General features: G+C 39.1%; 1 protein-coding gene across 2 annotated transcripts in view; it reads left to right on the forward strand.

Moving 5' to 3' along the window:
• MTREX (Mtr4 exosome RNA helicase) overlaps positions 1 to 24,946 on the forward strand; it is a 101,233-nt gene that overhangs the window by 26,825 nt on the left and 49,462 nt on the right. For both annotated transcript variants that reach the window (XM_002714036.6, XM_089312787.1), the window contains exons 10-16: positions 399 to 501; positions 2,542 to 2,673; positions 3,764 to 3,843; positions 5,769 to 5,879; positions 8,629 to 8,730; positions 10,238 to 10,363; positions 24,538 to 24,688. In XM_002714036.6, the coding sequence (XP_002714082.1) occupies positions 399 to 501; positions 2,542 to 2,673; positions 3,764 to 3,843; positions 5,769 to 5,879; positions 8,629 to 8,730; positions 10,238 to 10,363; positions 24,538 to 24,688 (805 nt within the window). The remainder of the gene's footprint in view (positions 1 to 398; positions 502 to 2,541; positions 2,674 to 3,763; positions 3,844 to 5,768; positions 5,880 to 8,628; positions 8,731 to 10,237; positions 10,364 to 24,537; positions 24,689 to 24,946) is intronic.

Below are 24,946 nucleotides of genomic sequence, written 5' to 3' on the forward strand. Positions count from 1 at the left end.
ACCTGAGAGAGATGGATGGGCATTCCAGCATCCTGGCTTTGGCCTAGCCCAGTCCTGGCTGTTGTGGGTTTTTGGAGAGTGAACCAGTGAATATGATCTCTCTCTCTCTCTTTCAAATAAAGGAAAATGAATAAATGAATACATAAAATTATAAAATAAAATGCCCAGAGAGTAGAGTACTGGACATAATTCAGATAATTCTTATGGTTTGCTTGTTTCCACTTTTATTTTTATCAGTTTTTACTACCACTTATCACAGGTCATTTTGAGTTGTTATTGACCTGTTAACCATTATTATTATATTAAATTATTTGAGGAAGCTTTGTTACCTGTGAAAAATCTTTTGAGTTATGATGAAATATTAGTGAAGTTACATAGAAAAAAATCTGTGATTCCAGGGTGACTTCAGAGAAGATAATTTTAATACTGCAATGCAAGTGCTTCGAGATGCAGGTGACTTGGCCAAAGGAGACCAGAAAGGACGGAAAGGAGGAACAAAAGGTAAGTTGAAACCTTGTTTTGAGAAAATTTTAAATGTAAATTGTATATTCAAATTACTCTGACATTTTTTGTCTTTAGTTTTTTTCCTCAGGAAGCTGTATAGTCTAGATGGTATGTGATCAAACTGGGTGAATAAAGGTTGATCTCTTTTTTCTGTATGATATAAATTATACAATTCAGTGGTTTTTAGTATATTCACAGTATTGTATAACCATAGCTACAGTTAAACTTTTAGATTCATATGCCGTGACATTTTTTTAGAATTTCACAGTGTTGTACAGCCATCTACTTTTTTTTTTTTTTAGATTTATTTATTTATTTGAAAGAGTTACACAGAGAAGAGAGGCAGAGAGAGAGAAAGAGAAAGAGAGGGAGGTCTTTCATCCTATGGTTCATTCCCCAGATGGCCGCAATGCTTGGAGCTGTGCCGATATGAAGCCAGGAGCCAGGAGCTTCTTATGGGTCTCCCACTTGGGTGCAGGGGCCCAAGCACTTGGGCCATCTTCCACTGCTTTCCCAGGCCATAGCAGGGAGCTGGATTGGAAGTGAAGCAGCTGGGTCTTGAACCAGCGCCCATATGGGATGCCAGTGCTTCAGGCCAGGGCATTAACTCACTGTGCCACAGCGCCGGCCCCAGCCATCACCACTAATTCCAAAATATTTTCATCAATCTGAAAGAAATCTGGTAAATATTAGCATTCATTTTCCTTTTTCCTGTGGCCTTTTTCCTTATTCCCAAAGTTAGACAACTACTGGTCTACTTTTTGCCTCTATGAACTTGCTTTTTCTGGGCATTTCATGCATAAGTAAGCCTAATATATCATGGTTTTTTGTGACTGGATTTTTTCACTTAACCATGTTTTCAAGGTCCATCCATGTCATGCTGTATGTCAGTGCATTATTGTTTTCTGTGGTCAGATATTATTCCATTTTATGGGATATACTACATTTCATTTCTCCATTTTCCTCTGAATGGACATTTTGACTGTTATGAATACTGTTGCTATAAACAAGCGTGCGTATATTCCCCAAGTTTTTCTGTGAATATGTGTTTTTTCTTCTCCTGTGTGGAGAAATTAAAGGAGTAGAATTGCTGAGTCACATGAAAGTCTGTTTAACCTTTTGAGAAATTGTCAAATTATTTTCTCAAAGTGACTACCAAACATTTCCATTAGAAATATTTGAGGGTTCCAATTTTCTGCATATCCTTTCTGATACTGTTGTATGATTGTTTAATTATAGTCACCCTGCAGAGTGTGAAGTGGTATTTCAGTGTGGCGTTGATTTATTTTTCCCTGGTTGCTAATGATGTTGAGCATCTTTAGCTCATCATGCTTGTTGCCCATCAGTACATCTTCTTGTGGAAATGTGTATTCAAATCCTTTGTCCTCTTTCCACCCCCCTGAAACTTGTGTGGCAGAGAAACAAGTAGAAGGAGACAGAGACAGACATCTAAAGAGTTCCCATTTACTGGTTTGCTCCTCTTCCGATGCCTGTAAAAGCTGGGCAAGACTAGATTGAAGTCAGGAACTTAGAACTCTACCCGGTTCTGCACTGGCAAGAGGATCCAACTATTTAACTTACCACCTACTGCCTTTCAGGAGGCACGTTAACTGTAAGCTGGTTTTGGGAACAGAGCCAGGACTTGAACCTAACACCCAGTTATGGAAATGGGTAGTCCAGTATGCAGCTTAACCACTAGGCCAAATGCCCACCCCTATGCATTTTTAATTGGATTTTTTGTTCTTGAGTTGAGAGTTCTTTATATATTCTAGATACTAGACTCTTACCAGATAGGTGATTTGCAAATTTTTTCATTCTGTGGATTAGGGTTGCCTTTTCACTTTATTGCTGATGTTTATTATAGCCACAAAAATTCGTAATTTTGATAAAATCTGACTTTTACTTTCTTTTGTTGCTTCTGGTATGAAGATTTACTGGTTTTGCTTTTAGGAGTTTTATAGTTTCTGCTTTTTAGATTTAGGTCTACATTCCATTTTGAATTAATTATTGGATATTGTTTATCTACTATTTTTGTAGGGCCATCAAATGTGTTCAAGATTGTGAAGATGATTATGGAAAGAAATTTTCAACCTGTAATTATTTTCAGTTTTAGTAAGAAAGATTGTGAGGCCTATGCACTTCAGATGACCAAATTAGACTTCAACACAGGTACTACATAATTTCAGTACAGCTTTAATGTCAATGTGTATAAAATATTTCTCATAATGTTGTGTATCACTAAGATGTGCAGTTCATTTTACATTTACAATAGTAGGTACTCAGCACATTTGTAAAAGCTTTAAGAGATCCTTTTTTCTCTTATCTTGGGTATCTTGTCTTTTCATCCTCTTTTACCAGAAACTTCTCAGTTATTATGGTTTTCTCTATAGCTTCTTAAGGATGGGTCTCCTGGTTAGACCACTTTCAATAAATCTCCCCTTTTTCTAACTATGCTGTATTCTCAAAGTAGTAAAATTTATAACAAGTTAATAAATTATTCCTATACATTAACAATAAATATAACTCACTTAACGTCACACAGCGAGACATTACACAGCCTGGGCCAAGAATTGCAGTGTGCTGAAACTCAGCCTGATTGTCTCAGTTCTGCTACTTACTTTTGTCATCCTGTGCAGAAAGAAGTAAATATCTTGACTTACTCAGAATCAAATTTTAGTTGTATTGTGTTCTTTTTCTATGCGCTTTCAAGTTAATTTTTACTTTTTCCATGAATAAAACTATCAAAAGGTGGATAACCCTAGCCTCCTACAACCAGTAATATTTTATGGAAGGGTTTTTTTTTTTTCCTTTTTTTTTTGACTGAATTGGCACTGCTTCTAAATGTTTTCTCATAACTACCAGTGTTGAATATGCTAAAGTTGCAGGGTTACATATTGATTGATTTAACACATGTTTGTTGAGTGCCTGGTATCTGATAGAAACAGTATGACAGTGAAGAGCATGGGTTAATAGCAGTGCTGATTACTAAGATTCACTTTTCCTCTGTAGTAAATTGTGGGTAAAAATTGTTTCTGTGTCCTATAATTGTTAGCATTAAATGTTGCGCTGAAACACTTAGTATGACCCTTGCTATTATTTTTATGTTTTGGCAGGCAGTGAAGTTTATGATGTACGAATTTTTGTTTGTTTTCTTTTTTGATGATCTTAAATACTGACGTTTTACATTTAGATTTTTTGTAATGTGTGAAGTTTTGTATCACTGACAAATTGTATTTTATGTATTCTTCAATTTCCTTAGATGAGGAGAAGAAAATGGTTGAGGAAGTATTCAGTAATGCAATTGACTGCTTATCTGATGAAGATAAAAAGCTCCCTCAGGTGAGCGTCTTAAGCTTTTATTTATTGAGAAAGATGCATAGGAGAGTGAAAGCTTTATTTAAGAGAGAGAGGTGAATCTGGGTTCATACCGAGCACCAGGAACCAGCTACGTGGATGAGCATCTAGGCCAGGAAGCTAGAGCACATGGCCCAAAGGCCATGTACCCTGGAGACGCAGGGCTACAGCAAGCCTCCTTGTGGTAAGAGGCCAGGGAAGAAGAGAAGGGGCCCACAAAGTGATATTAAAAGATGGCATATATTCACTTTGCATTTTTTTATTTTGTTGTATTGTACTGTTTCATTGCATAGTTTTTGTTTCAGTTCATACTATAATAAATGCATTGAAATAGTAACTTTAGTTTGTATTTCAGAAAAATAAAACATATTTCATGAGGAATTTAGCTTCCACTTTGCTTTAATCCAGTATTTTTATCCTTTGATGGAATTTCCTGGGAATTCGTTTTTTTTTTAAAGACTTATTTATTTATTTGAAAGTCAGAGTTACACAGAGCGAGAGAGGTCTTCCATCCACTGGTTCACTCCCCAAATGGCCGCAACAACCAGAGCTGCATCGATCCAAAGCCAGGAGCTTCTTTTGGGTCTCCCACGGGGATGCAGGGGCCCAAGGCTTTGGGCCAGCTTCTACTGCTTTCCCAGGCCATAGCAGAGAGCTAGATGGGAAGTGGAGCAGCCGTGACTTGAACTGGCACCCATATGGGTTGCCAGCATTGCAGGCGACGGCTTTACCCACTACGCCACAGCACCGGCCCCAGGAATTCTAAATTATGCTGATAGTTGGACGCCACTTCCAGAGGTTCTGATTGAATCTGGTGTATGTCATAGTAATTACAATATTTTATAAACTCCCCAGGTGATTCTACTTTGTAACCTAAGCTAAGAACTATTGCTTTAGACTGCTCTAATATATAAAAGCTTTGTTCTGTGAACAGAATAATTGAGAGGTCATACTCTGCCTTAAAAATGAATGCTTTGCCTTTTAAGGGATAAGACTGCAGTAGCATATTGTTTGGCATTTAAAACAGTATTTAGAAGCAGGCTTTAGGCCTAGTAGTGAAGATGGCACTTGAGCCTCTCTAATCTCAGAATTCAAGTCCCATTCCACTCGAAATTCTAGCTTCCTGTATATTCTGGATAACATCAGGTGATGGCTCAAGTACTTGTGTCCCTGCCACTCACATGGGAGACCCGATTTGAGTTCCTGGCTCCCAACTTAGACCATGCCCATCCCCCGCTGTTATGGGTGTGTGAGGAGTAAACCCACATGTGGGAGCTCTCTGTCTCTCTGCCTCTTGCATAAATAAAATAAAATTAAAAATGTATAAATAACATTTAGTTTAGAATGTTTTGCAATTTTCCTTTGTAGCTGAAGTTAAGTTTTATTATTACTTAAGGGTTGAGCCATGTCTTTATCCATCTTTGTTATCCTAGCATACTTCTAATGGATAATTCATGGTATTTGATAGAGTTTAATGAGAATGAACTCTTGAGTAATTCATTTGGTTTTAGATGAGGTACATATTTATGTTAAATAGGTGTTGTAGTTGTTTTTGTTTGTTCTCAGTTGCAATGTCTAAGTTCATTTTGTGCATATACAGACAGTGCCCTCATAGATTGTAATTTTTTTGAAGGAGACAAAGAGGTGCTGGAAAATTTGGGATAGCATTGTAAAATTTATTTTGAAACATGCTATTCCTATTAAAGAAAACTTGTTAAATTGTAATATATTTTGAATATAATCTGTAGGGATATGGGCTTGGATTTTGCTTGTATTGAAAAAGGTTTTATGAGTAGATTTAAACACAAAGCATTCTTTCTTAACTATTTTTCTTAATTTGGTTAATTTAACATTTTAAAAATAACTTTTCTTCATATGATTATAAACTAAATGTTACTCCCAAATCACAGGTTGAACATGTACTTCCTCTTTTGAAGCGAGGAATTGGTATTCACCATGGTGGTTTACTTCCTATTTTGAAGGAAACTATAGAGATTCTTTTCTCAGAAGGATTGATAAAGGTATGATTTTATTTTTATTTATTATGACCCAGAATTGCATGAACAGTTTGAAGATTATGGATAACTTTGTTTATAAGCAGCTTTATGTGTATTTATTTAGCTATATTGTCTGGAATGATTTAGGTAATAAACTTGATTTTAATGTATAGTGTTATGCTTCCTAAAATTTGGAGTGTTAAGTAAAATAATAATTTGTTACTTTTCTTAAAGTTAAGAAGTGGTAACAACTATTGGATGTGGTGTAATTTTGAGAGAATATCTAATTATTAGATTTGGAGTTAATTTGATAAATGGACTTCTTTTTACATAACAGATTAAAAGGGTTAAAGAAGATGAAATTAATTGTTAGACTTAGGGAAGAGTTCTTAGGTGGTTCTAATTTAAACCAAAGAACATTTGATTTAATATAAAAACAAAAATGACATTGATGTCTATACCCAGAAATGGGATATTAAAATTGGGAAGCAACTTCAAAATGTAATCATTTTTTGGATACATATGTTACAATTAGTTTGCTTAAAAATCATGAGCTATTTATCATGAGAACCTCAACAAGATATTTAAGTGAATTTTATTCATTCTAAAGAACGTATTTGGGGTACTTTATTGATAAAGAAATGGTCAATATTTCTACCTGGGTCCTGGCAAGTCCTTGTTAGTATTTCCTTCTAGATTGTAAATTTTACTGAGTCTCACTTTTAAAGGATCTTTTAAAAAATAGGAGGGGACAGGGATTTGTCCTAGTGGTTAAGATGCTGGCATTCCCTATCCTAGTACCTGGGTTTGAATTTTAGATTCACTCTCGATTATGGCTTCCTGCTGATGCAGACCCTGTGAGGAAAACAGGTAATGGCTCCAATGATTGGGTCCCCACCACCTATGTAGGAGACTTGGATTGGATTCCTGGCTCTCAGCTTTAGCCTGGCCCAAGCCCAGCTGCTACAAGCATTTGAGGAGTGGGAAGTAGATGGTGGATTGGGGGTGTTTGGGAGGAGTGCATCCTCTTTTGCTTGCTCTCTGCCTCTCAAATAATAATTTAAAAAAAAATCTTTGGGGGCTGGTGCTGTGGCATATCAGGTAAAGCCACTGCTTGCAGTCTGGCATCCCATACCGGCGCCAGTTTGAGACCCGGCTGCTCCTTTTCTGATCCAGCTCTCTACTATGGCCTGGGAAAGCAGTAGAAGATGGCCCGAGTCCTTGGGCCCCTGAACCTGCGTGGGAGACCCAGAGGGGTCTCCTGGCTCCTTACTTTGGATTGACAAAGCTCTGGCTGTTGTGGCCAATTGGGGAGTGAACCCTTGGGTGGAAGATCTCTCTCTCTTTCTCTCTCTCTCTCTCTCTCTGCCTCTCCTCTCTCTGTGTAACTCTTTCAAGTAAATAAATGTCTTTAAAAAAAAAAACTTTGAAAAAATGAGTAGAACAGTTGTACATATAGTTAAAAAAAAAAATCCTTCCCCTTCACTGACCCAAAATAGTGACTTTTACAGATATATTTATTTGCCTAAACCACTGTTTTTGTTGATAGTCTTAGAAATGAACTTAATGAGACATTGATTCTGATATCCCTTCAGAGATCTTGATGGTAAAGTAGTCTCCAAAATTGCAGAAACCAGGAAATTTGGCTGCTTAGAAAAATATTCTATGGCCTTGTTCTGTAGACCAGTTGTATTCTTTCCCATCTAACACCACTGGATTTTAAGAAAGATTACTTTCCTGGAATTAAAAAAAATTCTGGGATACAAGGGACATTAAATAAATATAGTTATAAATAATAAATATAATATATAAATAAGTTTATATACAAAATACTGAAATTCATTTGGGAATTCCATATTGTCTTTTTTTTTTTTTTTCCTTTTTTTTGACAGGCAGAGTTAGTGAAAGAGAGAGAGACAGAGAGAAAGGTCTTCCTTTCCGTTGGTTCACCCCCCAAATGGCCGCTATGACCGGCGCGCTGTGTTGATCCGAAGCTGGGAGTTAGGTGCTTCCTCCTGGTCTCCTATGCGGGTGCAGGGCCCAAGCACTTGGGCCATCCTCCACTGCCTTCCCGGGCCGCAGCAGAGAGCTGGACTGGAAGAGGAGCAACCAGGACAGAATCCGGAGCCCTAATCAGGACTAGAACCGGGGTGCCGGCGCCGCAGGTGGAGGATTAGCCAAGTGAGCTATGGCGCCGGCTGCCATACTGTCTTTAATTTTTGTAGGGTCTAGATGTTTATAGCACTTGCTTATTTTCCTGTTCAACTATGGTCTTTATTTAGTGGAACATTAAGCCTTTCACTATAATGTAAAAAATGTTATCTCAAAAAAATTTTAACTGTCAATTACTCTTTTAAAATAATGAGAGGCCGGTGTTGTGCCACAGCAGGTTAAACTGTAAGTTGTACTGCTGTCATCTGATATGGGATTCCCAGGTCAAGTGGCAGCTGCTTTGCTCCCTGTGCAGCTCCTTGCTAATGCATCTGGGAAAGAAGTGGAAGATGGACTTAGTGCTTGGACCATTGCCACCCACATGGAGTTCCATACTTCTGGCTTTGAAGTGGCCCAGCCCCAGCTGTTGCTGCCATTTAGGGAGTGAACCAGAGGATGGAAGTTGTCTTTCTCTGTGTGTTATCCCTCTCTCTGTGTAACTCTGGTTTTCAAATAAAAATCTTTTTTAAAAAATTAATGATGCATTTATCTACGCTTGAAAATTGAAAAGCTAGTTTTCCAGCTTAAAATACATGTTTAATTATATAATTATTTATTTTAGGCCTTGTTTGCCACAGAAACTTTTGCTATGGGAATTAATATGCCAGCTAGAACGGTTTTATTTACAAATGCACGTAAATTTGATGGAAAGGATTTCCGATGGGTAAGTAAAGTAATATATTGAAATAGTTTTACCTTTAATTGTTTTACCTAACATAATTTTGGAACATGGATGCCTTGCAGTCCCACACACTTAAAGACGTGGTGCTCAAAAAATTTGGGGATGGGAGCTACTTCTCTTTCAGTCTCAGTGTCTCTGTGGTGATGGAAGAAAAATTTCTAGTTAGTATCCAGTACAAGCCAGAGATTCACCATAGTCTGGCATTTGGGGAAAATTATAAGTGATCCTTTACTTTATCTTTTATCCTTGAACATGGTCATTCTTTTCTGCTTAGCGAAATTTTTAGCAGCAATTACTAGTCACACAAACCCTGAAAAATACCCCTAGTGGAACTCATAGGCAAAGCATTTTTCTTGATTTGTTTTATTTTAGAATGTGTTGGACACTGTATAAAAGAGAAATGAGTAAACTGACAAAATGCTTTACATTATAAGTGTTTACACAGTCTTCAGTAATTTTCCACCACTTTTTTTAAATTGAAAGATTAATTTATGTAGAATATGAGCTTTAATTGGAAGCAGCTAAAAATGTTTTATGTTTTAAACTGTTTTTACTGTTCATAATATTTCAATTTAAAATTACTTAATGAAATAAAATAAGTAAATCTTTTGTGATTTTACTTGCTTTTAGCCATTCTTTGTCCTTTTGTGGATGGTACATAGATCCTGGGGTAGGAGTAAGGATAACTGAAATATGCAAAGCAAACTTTTTCCTTCATGATTCAAGATCATAACCGTAACATTTAAAAGTAATATGCAACAGAGTAATGATGTCCTGAGATGCTATTGAGATTTTATGGGACTGTCTTTTCAAACATTCTTTTCTGATCTTTTTAAGGTTAATTTTTTCTAGTGCCTTCTTTGATCTGGCCTTGTTTCAAATGCCTTGTTTTTTGATGCCACGAGTAGTATGCCTTCTTATAGCATAATGGTTCTTTTCTTGAGTTACAGTTTTGTTTTATTTCTTTTATTTATTTTTTAAAATAACCAATGTGGATGCTTTCCACAGGTGAAAAGTACACATACACTTACAGAAGAACTTTACCCAGGATAAAACGTAGTTCAAATTAGTCTCATTTTTCTGATAAAGATAGTTAATCATGATCAAGTTGCAATTGATACCTAGTTGGGTTGGGGTAATTGTTTGATTTCTTAGACTTTGCTATTTCCCAGAATATTGAGTTCAAAAGTATTTCTTTCTGTGTCATTTAAATTAGCCGGTATTTCTTAGAAGCTATGGTGTATTTGAAAGCATAAATTGACAGTAATTGGCTTGGCTTTGGAGCTAAAATTGAGTTTTGAACATTATTCTCAAGTGTTTGACTTTTTTGTGATTTTAAAAGTCTTCTTAAAGTTCATAATGTTTTCAGTCATGTTCCCTTTCTTGGGATATATAATTTATACTTGTGAATTTTACTAACAAAGAAAATTAAGAATATGTTTTTACCAGATTTTTTCCTAAACTCTGCATGTTAATTATGTTTGTCCAGATTTCGTCTGGTGAATACATTCAGATGTCTGGTCGTGCTGGAAGGAGAGGAATGGATGACAGAGGAATTGTAATTCTGATGGTAGATGAAAAGATGAGCCCAACAGTTGGAAAGCAGCTACTTAAGGTAACTTCTGGCACTTTACCAAAAATTCCAAAAATATATGTTAGGACTCAGGTTGAAATTAGTTGTGTCAGTTCAGATTCCTTCTATGTAGATGAGCTGATTTACTAAAGTCTGTGGCCTTGGGAAGGTAGAAGATGACTCTTTAACATATTGATAACTTGGGCCTGGTGCTGTGGCGTAGCCGGAAAAACTGCCTTCTGTCGTGCCAGCATCCCATGTGGGTGCTAGTTCAAGTCCCAGCTGCTCCACTTGAAATCTAGCTCCCTGCTAATGGGTTTGGGAAAGCGGCAGAAGATGGCTTAAGTCCTTGGGCTCCTATACCTACAAAGGAGACACAGAAAAGCTCCTGGCTTCTGGCTTTAGACAGCTTACCCTCGGCCTTTGCAGCCATTTGGGAAGTGAGCAGTGGATGGAAGATTCCTCTCTGTCACTCTCTGCAACTCCGACTTTCTAATAAATAAATAAATCTTTTTAAAAAAATTGTATCTTGTATCCTACTTAATAGGTGAAGAGCAGTTCATAGAACTGGACCATGAAGATCCCCAGAGACAGCAGATTTGTTTACTTTACCCTCTTCTTTACCTGCGCCCTTTGCTGCAGGAGTTGCTCTTTTCCTGTCATAGAAGAAGTAGAGCACATGTTGTCAGTGTTCTGGGTAGTCAGCTTCCTCTACCTTCTTCTACCTTTGCAAGTCCAAATAACAATAAACAAATTTAGCAGTCTACCTTTCTAGTTCTCTGCATTGATTATAAATATCCTAACTGTATTTTAAGCCTTATTAAAGTTAGCATTTTACTTTGCTCCCTTAATGTTTGAGTTTGGGGATGGTCTAGGATTTTTATTTTCATTTTGTTTTTTCATATTTTAAAAAAATTTTGACAGGCATAGAAAGAGAGCTCTTCCATCTGCTGTTTCAGTTTCCAAATGCCTGCAACAGACAGGGCCAGGCCAAGACAAAGCCAGGAGCTTAGAACTTAATCCAGGTTTCCACTGTAGGTGTCAGGGACGCAGGAACATGAGCCGTCATCTGCTGCATCCCAGGGTGTCCATTAACTGGAAACTGTTCTCAGAAGTGGAGCCGGGACTTCAAGGCAGGCACTCCAACGTGGAATGCAGGCATCGTAAATGCTGTGCCAAATACCTATCTTTTACTTTTGTTTTGTTTTGAAAAGTTTCTTAAGGAAGTTTGTCCTGCTTTTTTCTTTCTTTTCTGTATTTAGTAAAAATTCATTAAAGAAATCTCTGGAGAAAATTGTTAATGAATTAGGAAACATCGACTAAAAACAAAATTAATTGCAAGCTCATTACTTAAAATGAAGCTCAGAACATTTAGACACATTTAGGTCAATATCTATGCAATAAACTGTGTTCAGCTTCTTCTTGGAAATTACATGGGGAATTTGAGGAACAGTTATATGGGAAACCTGGGTGCTGAAGCAAAAATGGGTAAAGACTGGGGCAGTGGTTAATGCCGTAGTTTAAATGCTGCTTAGGATACGTGCATCCTATATCAGAGTGCCTAGGCTAGAGTCCCTGCTCCTCTTCCAGGTGTCGTTTCCTGCTAATGAGCACCCTGGAAGATAACAGGTGATGGCTCAAGCACCTGGGTCACTGCCACCCATGTGGAAGGCCCAGATAGAGTTCTAGGCTACTGGTTTCAGTGTTGGCTGCTGCAGCCATTTGGAAGGTGGACCAGTGAATGGAAGGAAGATCTCAATTCTCTTTGCCTCTGTCTCTCTGTCTTTCAAAGAGAATTTAATAATAGCGGTGTATATGAGTTAAAAACAAAGCTTATCTGTACATATTCATAGTGATCATATGCTATTTTCTTTTCAGTTTTAAAGAATAACACTTAGAAACCTATTTTTAAGGGTCCATAAAACATTAGTGAATGATGGAAAGCAAATTTACAGGCTAAAAACTTGTATTACTTTTTTTTTTGAATTGTGGCAAATATATATGCATTATTTTTTCTTTGTGCACTATATGTAGAAAGAATGGAATCCATTTGCCAGTTTATAGGAAGTAATATTTTAATGACAGCATCTGAGTCCCTTAATACCGAACTCTTATTCCATTTAATTGATGTTTGAATTTGTTAGCCTATAAGTTTAATGTTATATCATCTTTCATTTCATTTTTAAAATTTTTATTTTTATTTATTTATTTTTTGACAGGCAGAGTGGACAGTGAGAGAGAGAGACAGAGAGAAAGGTCTTCCTTTTGCTGTTGGTTCGCCCTCCAATGGCCGCCGTGGCCGGCTTGCTGCAGCCGGGGCACCACGCTGATCCGATGGCAGGAGCCAGATACTTATCCTGGTCTCCCATGGGGTGCAGGGCCCAAGCACTTGGGCCATCCTCCACTGCACTCCCTGGCCACAGCAGAGAGCTGGCCTGGAAGAGGGACAACCGGGACAGAATCCGGCGCCCCGACTGGGACTAGAACCCGTTGTGCCGGCGCTGCAAGGCAGAGGATTAGCCTAGTGAGCCACGGTGCCGGCCTATTTCATTTTTAAAATAGCATTTTAAATAGTTTTATTGAGTTATTCACATTTCATGCAGTTTACCCATTTCCATGATCTTAAATGTATTCAGTTATCAATTTCGTTAGTTAGTTTTAGGACATTTCATCAGACAAAAAAATAAACTCTGTATCCATTAACTCACTCCTGGTTCCTCCCCAAATCACCCTCACCTCTGCCCCAAGCCCCAGACAACTACCAATATATTTTATATCCCTATCGATTTACCTATTCTGAACATTTCATTTAAATAGACTCACAGTGTGTGGCCTGTTGTGTCTTGCTTTTGTTTTTCTCACTTGGTATGATGTTTTCAAGTTTCATCTGTGTTATAATGTGTCCAGATTTCATTCCTTTGTGTCAATAAGTGATATTCCAATTGTATGAGTCTACCACATTTTGTCTACTCATTCATCAATAGATGGACATTTGGATTGTTCTCTTTTTTGGCTCTTGTGGACTACCGCTGCTATGAACATGTAACTTTTTGTGTGAATATTTTCTTTTGTCTAGGGTATATACCCAGGAGTGGAACTTCTGGGTCATACCATAATTCTATATTTAAACTTTTATGGAACTGCCACACTATATTTCTCAGCAGCTAAGCCATCTTACTTTCCCACCAACAAGATCGTTAGCTGTCTTTCTTGATTTCTAACCATCATAATGTGTATAAAGTGGAGCATTTTGCTTTGAATATTATGTAACTTAACTGATTAGAGGATGTAGTATTTGCTGGTGTATCTATGTTTCTAGACATTTCTTTTATTGAGACTTACAATGTGTTTTCTTCTAGAACGTTTTTTAAGTAGGGTTACTATCATTTAACAAATTACAGGCAAATGGAGCCGCCATTGTGGTACAGTGGGTTAAGCCACCATCTGTGACACCAGCATCTCATACGGGCACTGGTTTGAGTCCTGACTGCTCTACTTCCGATTCAGCTCTCTGCTAATGTGTCTGGGAAAGCAGCAGAGGATGACCCAAGTCCTCTGGCTCCTGTGCCCACGTGGGAGACCTGAAGTTCCTGACTCCTGGCTTTGGCCTGGCCTAGCCCTGAACGTTGTAGCCGTTTGGATAGTGAACTGGCAGATGGAAGATCTTTCTCTCTCTCTCTCTAGCTCTGCCTTTCAAACAAATAAATCTTTGAAAAAAAAAAAAAATTACAGACAAGTTCTTCAATAGCTATAGTAACTAATACTCAGAATTTTCAACATGTCACTAAAGTTAATTATGATAATTACTGGCATTCATTAATAATAATTACGGTTGTTATTCCCATTTTATAAACAGATAAGGCATGTAGAGGTTAAATAGTTTGCCCAGAGTTACATTGCGAAGTGGCAAATCCTACTTTGAACTTAGATAGTTGGACTTCAAAGGCCATACTCCTAACTACCGTGCTGTACTGTTTCTTTGTACTCTTTTAAATAGATTTCTCAACGATTAGCTCAAATTTGATTTGATATGATAGAAGTTTATTCTTTGATACTTTTATTAGAGTACATGAACTAAATCAATGTATTATAATGTCAAATGTATTTTCTTTTTTTTCTTTTTAAGGAAGCTTTAATGATGGAAGTACTCTATTTATTTAAAAGATTTTATTTATTTATTGGAAAGAGTTACAGAGAGGCAGAGAGAGAGAAAGGTCTTCCATCCACTAGTTCACTCTCCAGATGGCTGCAACGGGCAGAGCTGCGCCAGTCCAAAGCCAGGAGCCAGGAACTTCTTCCAGGTCTCTCATGCAGGTGCAGGGGCCCAAGCACTTGGGCCATCTTCTACTGTTTTCCCAGGCCATAGCAGTGTGTGGATTGGAAGTGGAGCAGCTGGGACTCGAACCAGCACCCATTTGGGATGCTGGAACTGCAAGTGGTGGCTTAACCTACTATGCCACAATGCCGGTTCCTATTTTCTTATAAGCAAAAATAATTGATATTCACTCCTAAGTAATAAGTCTTTATTTTAAAGAGTTATTTATTTGAAAGGCAGCATTACAAAGAGAGAGAAAGAGAGACTGAAAAAAAGAGAGAGCATCTATCCACTGGTTCACTCCCCACATGGCCAGGGCTGGGCCAGGTCAGAGCAGGAGCTTCTTCTGGGTCTCCCACATGGATGGAGGGGCCCAAGGACTTGAGCCATCTTCCACTGCTTTTCCAGGCACATTAGCAGGGAGCTGGATGAGAAGTTGAGCAGCTCGGACTCAAAACCAGCACCCATATGGGATGCTGATGCTGCAGATGGTGGCTTAACCTGCTGCACCACAGCGCTAGCCCTAGTAATAAGTATTAAAAGTTATTTTCTCAAGAAAAAATTAAAATACATAACTTCTTCAGAGTCACCTTGTATGTAGACCAGGTAGATATACTTTGTACTTTAGTGTAATTTGGATATGTATGTCATATTTAATAATTTTTCCTTATTTTTGGTTTTAGAAAGATGGCAAATTATGTATTCATATTTATAGTGTTTTTTTCTTTTTTTAAAAAAGATTTATTTATTTATTGAAAGAGTTACACAGAGAGAGAGAGAGAAAGAGAGGTCCTCCATTCACTGGTTCACTCCCCAATTGGCCACAATGGCCAGAGCTGCGCCAATGCGAAGCCAGGAGCTTCCTCTGAGTCTCCACGAGGGTGCAGGGGCCTAAGGACTTGGGCTGTCTTCCACTGCTTTCCCAGGCCATAGCAGAGAGCTAGATTGGAAGTAGAGCAGCTGGGACTCAAACTGGCGCTCATGTGGGATGCTAACACTGGAGGCAGCCACTTTACCTGCTGTGCCACAGCGCCGGCTCCTATAGTGTTTTTCTGTATGTCAGTATTTGCACACATATTTATGTATTTGAGCATTACATAATTTTGAGTGCAAAATATTTTAGTATTTTCCTTCTCTGTTTTGACTTGACTGATTTTTTTTATTTTTATATTTAAGATACATTTATTTATTTGAAAGGCAGAGTGACAGAGAGGAGAGACAGAAAGCTTCCCTCTGCTGATTCACTCCCCAAATGGCTGTAATGATCAAGGGCTGGGCAAGTCTAAACCAGAAGTGGGTGACAGGGACCCAAATACTTAGGCTGTCTTTTGCTGATTCCCCAGAGGCATTAGCAGGGCGCTAGATCAGAAGCAGAGCAGCCAGGATTCTAACTAGCACTCTGATATGGGATGCTGCAGTCACAGGTAGGTGCTTAAGCCACAGAACCATGGCTGCGACTCCTAATTGTATTAAAGATTTATTTATTTGCTCATTGGAAAGGCAGAATGAGATAGAGAGAGATCTTTGACCCAGTAGCTCACTTCCCAAATGACTGCAGCAGCTGAACCTTGGCAAGGCCAAAGCAGAAGCCAGGAACGTCATCCAGTTCTCACACGTGGGTAATGGGATCAAACACTTTGATCATTTTCTACTGCCTTCCCAGGTGCATTAGAGGGGTGCTAGATGGAAATTAGAATAGCCAGGATAAGTCCCTGGCTCCTGCTATCGGATCAGTGCGGCGCGCCGGCCACAGTAGCCATTAGAGGGTGAACCAACTGCAAAGGAAGACCTTTCTCTCTGTCTCTCTCTCTTTCACTGTCAACTCTGCCTGTCAAAAAAAAAAAAAAAAAAAAAAAAAAAGATGAGCTACTTTTAGGCTGGCGCAGTGGCTCAATAGGCTAATCCTCTGCCTTGCGGCACCGGCACAACCAGGTTCTAGTCTTGGTCGGGGTGCCGGATTCTGTCCCGGTTGCCCCTCTTCCAGGCCAGCTCTCTGCTATGGCCTGGGAGTGCAGTGGTGGATGGCCCAAGTGCTTGGGCCCTGCACCCCATGGGAAACCAGGAGAAGCCTGGCTCCTGGCTTCGGATCAGCGCGGTGCACCGGCCACGGTGGCCATTGGAGGGTGAACCAACGGCAAAGGAAGACTTTTCTCTCTCTTTCTCTCTCACTGTCCACTCTGCCTGTCAAAAAAAAAAGAATATAAAATAGCCAGGACTTGAACCAGCACTCCTACATGGGATGTTAGAATTGCAAGAAGCACCTTAACTTGCTGTGCTACTGCACTGGCCCCTCGGTCATCTAGTTTTTAAAAGGAATTATAGAAACCTACAGAACTTTTTCAGTCCTGCTATTGTAGCAATAACCTGTACTTTTTGTTTATCTTTAATGGATTACTTTAATGCATTATTCTTAAATTATAAGAATTTTTACTTATGTCAGCTGAAACAGAATTTGACATAGGTTTGTTCTTTTAAGATGTTCTTAGTGTGCTTGATATGAGCTTCTATATATATATGCTTTATATATTTATATGTTTATATCACTCATTTTTTTAAAATTTATTTTTTAAGGAATACAAATTTCATAAGTACAACTTTAAGAATATAGTTATTTCCACCATACCCTCCCTCCCACCCACACTCCCACTCCTCTTTTTCCTCTCTCTCCTATTCCCAGTCCCATTCTCCATGAAGATTCATTTTCTTTTCTTTTTTATTTTGATTTATCTTACTTATTTGAAAGACAGAGAGGTAGAGCTAGAGAGAGAGAGGTCTTCCAACCGCTGGTTCACTCCTGAGATGGTCACATCGGCTGGAGCTGCACCAATATGAAACCAGAAGCCAGGAGCTTCTTCCAGGTCTCCCATAATTTCTTTATCGAGTCTTTGGTTGACGGGTATTTAGGTTGATTCCATGTCTTAGCTATTGTCAGTTGAGCTGCAGTAAACATGGAGGTGCAGGTAACTCTTTTGTTTACTAATTTCATTTCCCTTGGATAAATTCCCAGGAGTGGATTGGCTGGGTCATATGATAGGTCTATATTCAGATTTCTGAGGTATTTCCATACTGTCTTCCGTAGTGGCTTTACCAGTTTACATTCCCACCAACAGTGGACTTGGCTACCTTTTTCCCTACATCCTCATCAGCATTTGTTGTTTGTTGATTTCTGTATGAAAGCCATTCTAATCGGGGTGAGGTGAAACCTTATTGTGGTTTTGATTTGCATTTCCCTGACAGCTAGTGATCCTGAACATTTTTTCATGTATCTGTTGACCATTTGGATTTCCTCTTTTGAAAAATGTCTGTTTAAGTCCTTTGCCAATTTCTTCACTGGGTTGTTTGTTTTGTTGTTGCAGAGTTTCTTGATCTATTTGTATATTCTGGTTATTAATTCTTTATCAGTTGCATAGTTTGCAAATAATTTCTCCCATTTTGTTGGTTGCCGCTTCAGTTTCCTGAGTGTTTCTTTTGCCATACAGAAACTTGTCAATTTGATGTAATCCCATTTGTTAATATTGGCATTGACTGCCTGTGTCTCTGGGGTCTTTTCCAAGAACTCTGCCTGTGCCAGTGTCTTGCAGGGTTTCCCCAATGTTGCCTAATAATTTGATGGTATTGGGTCATAGATTTAGATCTTTTTTTTCTTTTTAATTTTTTAACAGGCAGAGTGGACAGTGAGAGAGAGAGACAGACAGAAAGGTCTTCCTTTTGCTGTTGGTTCACCCTCCAATGGCTGCCGTGGCCAGCTTGCTGCAGCCGGGGCACCACGCTGATCCGATGGCAGGAGCCAGATACTTATCCTGGTCTCCCATGGGGTGCAGGGCCCAAGCACTTGGGCCATCCTCCACTGCACTCCCTGGCCACAGCAGAGAGCTGGCCTGGAAGAGGGGCAACCGGGACAGAATCCAGTGCCCCGACCGGGACTAGAACCCGTTGTGCCGGCGCCGCAAGGCGGAGGATTAGCCTAGTGAGCCGCAGCGCTGGCATAGATTTAGATCTTTAATCCATGTTGCGTGGATTTTTGTGTAAGGTGTAAGGTAGGGGTCTTGCTTCATACTTCTGAATGTGGAAATCCAGTTTTCCCAGCACCATTTGTTGAATAGACTGTCCTTGCTCCAGGGATTGGTTTTATTAGCTCCTTGGTCAAATGTAAGTTGGTTGTAGATGTTTGCATTTATTTCTGTCAGGAGCTCCCAGCCCCTGTTAATTCACCTCACCAGAATCAGGAGTCTCCATTCAGCTAGTTGCTCGATGCAGACACAAGGTGGCGCAGCTGTTACTTAGGTCCAAAATGGTGCCTGCTCTGTTGATTTGTTACAGAACACGGTTATAAAGGGGTCTGGGAGAGAGAAACATGTCCCTCCTTTTTTTTTTTTTTCCCTCCTCTAGTTTTCTTATCTGCTACTGGGCTCTAAGCTCGGTTCCCTCTAGGTTCTGCCTGCAGCTTTAGCGCCAGCGGCTTGGGCTGTTGCGATCTGGTCTCACCTCACTTTCCAATGCTGGAACATAGGCTGTCGGAGACTGTAAATCTGAGTTGTGGGAGTCCACGCCCTCCACGTAGGTCCACTGTGTCCCTCTAATTTGCGTAGAGTTTCCTCTGCTATTTTCTCTCTAACGCTTCCCTGAGACGGCACTCTCTCCACTTTTTTTAAATTATCTTCTATACTAGAGCAGTAAGCTCCCTCCCTACTCCATCATCTTGGAACTCACACTGTATCATTCATTCATTATAATGTTTGTTCAAATGAAAAGAGTCGTTAGGAAAGTATGTGATTAACATCCTTCCAGAAAGACTGGTGAATCTATCTTTTCTTTAGCAGTGAAGAGATATTTAATATTCCACTAGCATAACCTTAAGAAATATGTTTTCCAGTATAGTACATAGATAGTCAAAAGAATATATAAATATCACAGTACTTTGAGTAGATATCATTATTGGTTTTCCAATATAAAGCTAATTCTGTAGTTTATAAAGTGATAAAATTAACTGGTTTCTTGCAGTAGTACATTAATTGTTCTTTCTAGTAGTGTGGTGCTCTGGTCACTGGTATGTTCTGTTCAATAATGAACCAGATTAAGGATAATGAAAATTAAATTACGGGCTAGTGCTGTGGCACAGTAGATTAAGTTGCTGCCTGCAACTCCGGCATCCCTCATGGGTGCTGGTGCAAGTCCCAGCTGCTACACTTCCAATCTAGCTTCCTTCTGATATGATGGGGAAAGCAGCATACGATGGCTCAAGTGCCATCCCACCCATGTGGGAAACCCAAAGGATGCTTCTGGCTCCTGGATTTGGTATGGCCTAGCTCTTGTTGCTGCAGCCATCTAGGGAAAGAACCAGAGGATGGATGACCCCTGTCTGTCTCTGTCTCTCTCTGTGTCTCTCTCTCTCTCAGTGTTTCAAATAAATAAATCTTTTGAAAAAAAAAAATAATTTGAAGGGAATATCTTTCAGAAGAATATCCTTATTTCTCAAAATTAATGAGTTAAGAGGCCTTTTTTTGAGAATTGAGTAGACCCCATATTTCTGTGTTTCTTTATTTCTAGCTTTATGGTTCATAATGCAAAAAATATTTAAACTGACAGTTTTTAAAACTACTGATCTCATTAAATCATGCATTCCAGCATGTAAGGAGTTATATTAGAATTTACAGAAAATTTCAAAAGCTAATTTAAAAATTGATTTGTTTGGCTCTTTTGATCTTAATTTTTTTTTTTTAAGAACTTGACCGCTAAGAGAATTTTTCAAAGTTTACCAAGACATATTCAAAGTTTGCATACAATCTTTACTTATCATTGGTTGCCTATTTTGTTCTAGTTGAATTTTAGGTGACCCTTTTATTAGGCTTTTTTTTTTAACATTTATTTATTTATTTGAAATTCAGAGTTACAGAGAGAGCAAAATCTTCTATCTGCTGGTTCATTTTCCAAATGGCCACAACAACCAGAGCTGACCCTATCTGAAGCCAGGGGTCAGGAGCTTCTGGATCTCCCACGTGGGTACAGGGTCCCAAGTACTTGGGCCATTTTCTGCTGCTTTCCCATGCACATTAGTAGGGCACTGGATCAGAAGTGGAGCAGCCAGGACTCAAAGCAGTGCCCATGTGCTAATGTCGCAGGTGGTGGCTTAACCCACTGTGCCATAATGCTGGCCCCATTTGCCTGTAATTTTTTAAATACTTGAAAAAAGTTCTAGAGGAAAACGTTGTAAGTTTCGATAAAAGAAATGTCTAGAAACACAGATACAACAGCAAAGGGCCAACTTGTTACAAATGTGAATTGAAGATTTAGTACATTTGATCTTATGCAAAAGACTGACAGTGGAAGATACAGTTTTTTTTTTTTTAAGATTTATTTATTGAATTTATTTATTTGAAAGATTTAGAGAAGGAGAGGCAAAGAGAGAAGTCTTCCATCTGAAGTTTCACTCCCTAATTGGTTGCAATGGCCGGAGCTGCACTGATCCGAAGCCAGGAGCCAGGAGCTTCCTCTGCGTCTCCCAGGCAGGTGCAGGGGCCCAAGAACTTGGGCCTTCTGCTGCTTTCCCAGGCTATATTAGAGAGCTGGATTGGAGGAGGAGCAGCTGGAACTCTAATCAGTGCCCATATGGGATGCTGGCACTGCAGGCAGTGGCTTTACCCACTATGCCACAGCACTGTCCCTGAAGATAGAGTTTTCAAAGTATTTAGTACAGGGGCCAACGCTGTGGCACAGTAGGTTAAAGTCCCAGTCTATAGTGCTGGCATCCCTCATGGGCACTGGTTCCAGTCCTGGATGTTCCACTTCTGATACAGCTCTCTGGTATGGCCTGAGAAAGCAGTAGAAGATGGTCCAAGTCCTTGGACTGCACCCATGTGGGAGACCTGGAGGAAGCTCCTGGCTCCTGGCTTCAGATTGGCACAGCTCCAGTTGTTGCGGCCATCAGGGGAGTGAACTAGCAGATGGAAGACTCTCTCTGTCTCTCTGCCTCTCAAATACATAAATAAATCTTTAAAAAAGAAAGTATTTAGTACTATGATTGGTATATGCTAAGTCCTCAGGTGACTGTTTTTAAACTTGAAGAGTCTATTTACATATATGCATAAAATAGAAAGTGAAAACATATGGCTCAGTGCTAGAATATGAGTTAAGGGAAATTTGAAGTGACTGTACTAGATGATTGTGGTTTAAGGCTTTATGGAAGAAATATACACAGAGATAGAAGGAGAGGCAGAGAGAGAGAGGTCTTCCATCCGATGGTTTACTCCCTAATTGGCTGCAATAGCCGGAGCTGCACTGATCCAAAGCCAGGAGCCAGGAGTTTCTTCTAGGTCTCCCACGCAGGTGCAGGGGCCCAAGGACTTGGGCCATCTTCTACTGCTTTCCCAGGCCGTAGCAGGGAGCGGATAGGAAGCGGAGCGGCTGGGTCTCAAACCAGCACCCATATGGGATGCTGGTGCTTCAGGCCAGGATGTTAACCCACTGCGCCACAGCGCCAGCCCCATAAGAACTAATTTAAGATGTATTAACTGATTGAAAGGAAGGGATAAAGCATAAGAAAGAAACAACTCAAATTGGGACTTCAAATGAGTGATTCACTAACCTGTAGGAGAGTGAAAGTTCCGCAAGGACAAGGAAGAGCAAGAGAGATTTTATTTTAGATAGTATAACCATATTATTTATCATCCAAGTTAGGATACCATGAGTGAAAGAGAGTGCTATTTTTAATTATACTAGTGTAACAGCTGTGAGCTGAAAGTATCCTGGTCTAATGTGGATAGAATGTCTAAATGTCGTGTTGAGTTTCAGGTGACAGAGATTTAAAAAGGTGTATTGCACAGCAGTTGGAATTAAAGGGGTACAGTTTTTGGGTGGAAACAAACATTTGCTTTATTGAAGACCCAGATTTCTTGAAGGAAATAATAATAGAAATGGAGGATAGTAGAAAATTAAAGGCTTGGTCTGTTGGCAGATTATTTCTCTGGTCTTCAAGAATCTGGTTTTCATACTAACTTCACCTCTCTTGGTACTGTTTTAAAGGAAAGCTGAAACAAATCAAGGTTTTAGAAACCGAGTGTCCCTCTTAGAGCAGGTGACTCTTTATGTGTTTGAGAGTATCTTCATCTGAGACTCAGATGAAAGCTCTACTCCTTTCCTCACAAAATCTTAACCTGCATACATTAAAAATTCTGAATTTTATATGTTTAGTCTGTGGATCTCAATTTACTATCCTCTGAGTACTCTTAGATTATTTGTGTATCTTCCTTTCCTATTTATAAATGTGTTCTCTATGTAGTGATGCTTCACTTATAAACACTTCACCGTGCTTCTTCCAAGAGTTTGGTCATTCCAAATACATAACAATTTTCATACTTAGCAGAATATTTGCATTAAGAAAAGAACCTTTGATCAAACATTGCTGAAAGAAAAGTTTCGATGTCAAGGAAGTATTTTGTATACAAACTTCATTGTGAATTTGGGTCACACTATTCTAGAATAACATGTATTTTTACAAAGAAATATAATATCTAGTCATTTCTAGTCATTTTCCTTTGGTTATAGCCACAGTTACAGGACAAAAGAGAATTTTCTTTCTTTCTTTCTTTCTTTCTTTCTTTCTTTCTTTCTTTCTTTCTTTCTTTCTTTCTTTCTTTCTTTCTTTCTTTCTTTCTTTTTTAATGATTTATTTACTTATTTGAAAGAGTTACACAGAGAGAGGAGAGGCAGAGAGAGAGAGGTCGTCCATCCACTGGTTCACTCCCCAGTTAGCTGCAATGGCTGGAGCTACACTGATCCAAAGCCAGGAGCCAGGAGCTTCTTCTGGTCTCCCACTTGGGTGCAGGGGCCCAAGGACTTAGGCAAAGCAGTAGAAGATAGTAGAGAGCTGGATTGGAAGTAGAGTATCCAAGATTTGAACTGGTGCCCATATGGGATGCTGGCACTGCAGGCGGTGGCTTTACCTGCTGTGCCATAGCACTGGCCTCAGGAATTTTCAAAGTACAGCTAAAGAGTAGTCCATAGGGGCCAGCATTGTGGTGTCACTGGCATCCCATTTTGACTACCGGGATGGAGTCCCAGCTGCTTAACTTCCTATCTAGTTTCCTACTAATGGCCTGGGAAAAGCAGCAGAAGATGGCCCAAGGATGCAGATCCCAGCCACCCACCTGGGAAACCTTCGTAAGGCTCCTGGCTCTTGGCTTCTCCTGCCTCAGCTCTGGCTGCTGTTCACCTGGAGAGTGAACCATAGGTGGAAGATTTCTCTCTCTCGGTCTCTCGCTCCCTCTCTGTAACTCTTTCAAATAAATAAATATATCTTTTAAAAGAGTGGTCTTTAAATTTGGGAAAATTTAATAGCAGTTTTAGATCATCACAAGGAGCTTAGAATTTCAAGTTACTAATTTTAATCTGAGCATCATTCTGAAATAAATGTTTGTACTCTTATCAGAACAGGCTAGGTTGTATATTAAAAAACTCAAATCTCAGTAAGTTAAAGGTTTGATTCTTTTACTTCTGTTCATCTTTATTGCTTAGAAATCTGACCTGATAGAGCAGCCACCGTCCTGAACATTTTTAATCACTTTTGAAAGGGAAAAATAGGATGTCACAATTAAAACCTAGCTAGGAAGTGACATGTCACTTCTCTCCACTTAATTGGTCTTACCCACTCAGGTAGATGGTGGGATTGAGACAGAAAAGCAATCCTCTCATATGCTTGGAAGCAGAAGATGTGCTTGGCAAGCTATTTTAACTACTGTTACACTAGTGATTTGTGTTCCGCTTCACTTAAAGATCAAGTATTTTATCATTTTGTATTGGTCAACTAAAAGAATTAGTACATAAAGACTTAAGTATCATAGCAGGTTAAAAATATTTGTAAATTTATTTGAAAGACCAACAAATTTGACATTTTTTTCTTTCTTAGGGCTCAGCTGATCCTTTAAATAGTGCTTTCCATTTGACCTACAACATGGTTTTGAACTTACTGCGTGTGGAAGAAATTAATCCAGAGTACATGTTGGAAAAATCCTTCTACCAGTTTCAACATTATAGGGCAATTCCAGGAGTGGTAGAGAGTAAGTATAAAGTTATCATAGCAACCTATTTTACTAGGAGACTAAATAGAAAACTGACTGCATTATTGGCTGCTTTGGTCATTGTTTTTTTCTTGTGTGCCAAATTTTGCCCCTTACATTAAGGAATACAGAATTGTATTCAGGTCATTGTGACTGGACATTTCAAAGTGAAGGTAAGAAAAGTCTGGAAGGACACTTTTCTATAATTGCTTAAAACTTACTATTATTTTAGACATATATATCACATAACTCATGTAA

Source organism: Oryctolagus cuniculus, chromosome 14 (genome assembly GCF_051225735.1).
Source record: "Oryctolagus cuniculus isolate XC-2025 breed Fujian yellow rabbit chromosome 14, ASM5122573v1, whole genome shotgun sequence".
Classification (NCBI taxonomy): Eukaryota; Metazoa; Chordata; class Mammalia; order Lagomorpha; family Leporidae; genus Oryctolagus; species Oryctolagus cuniculus.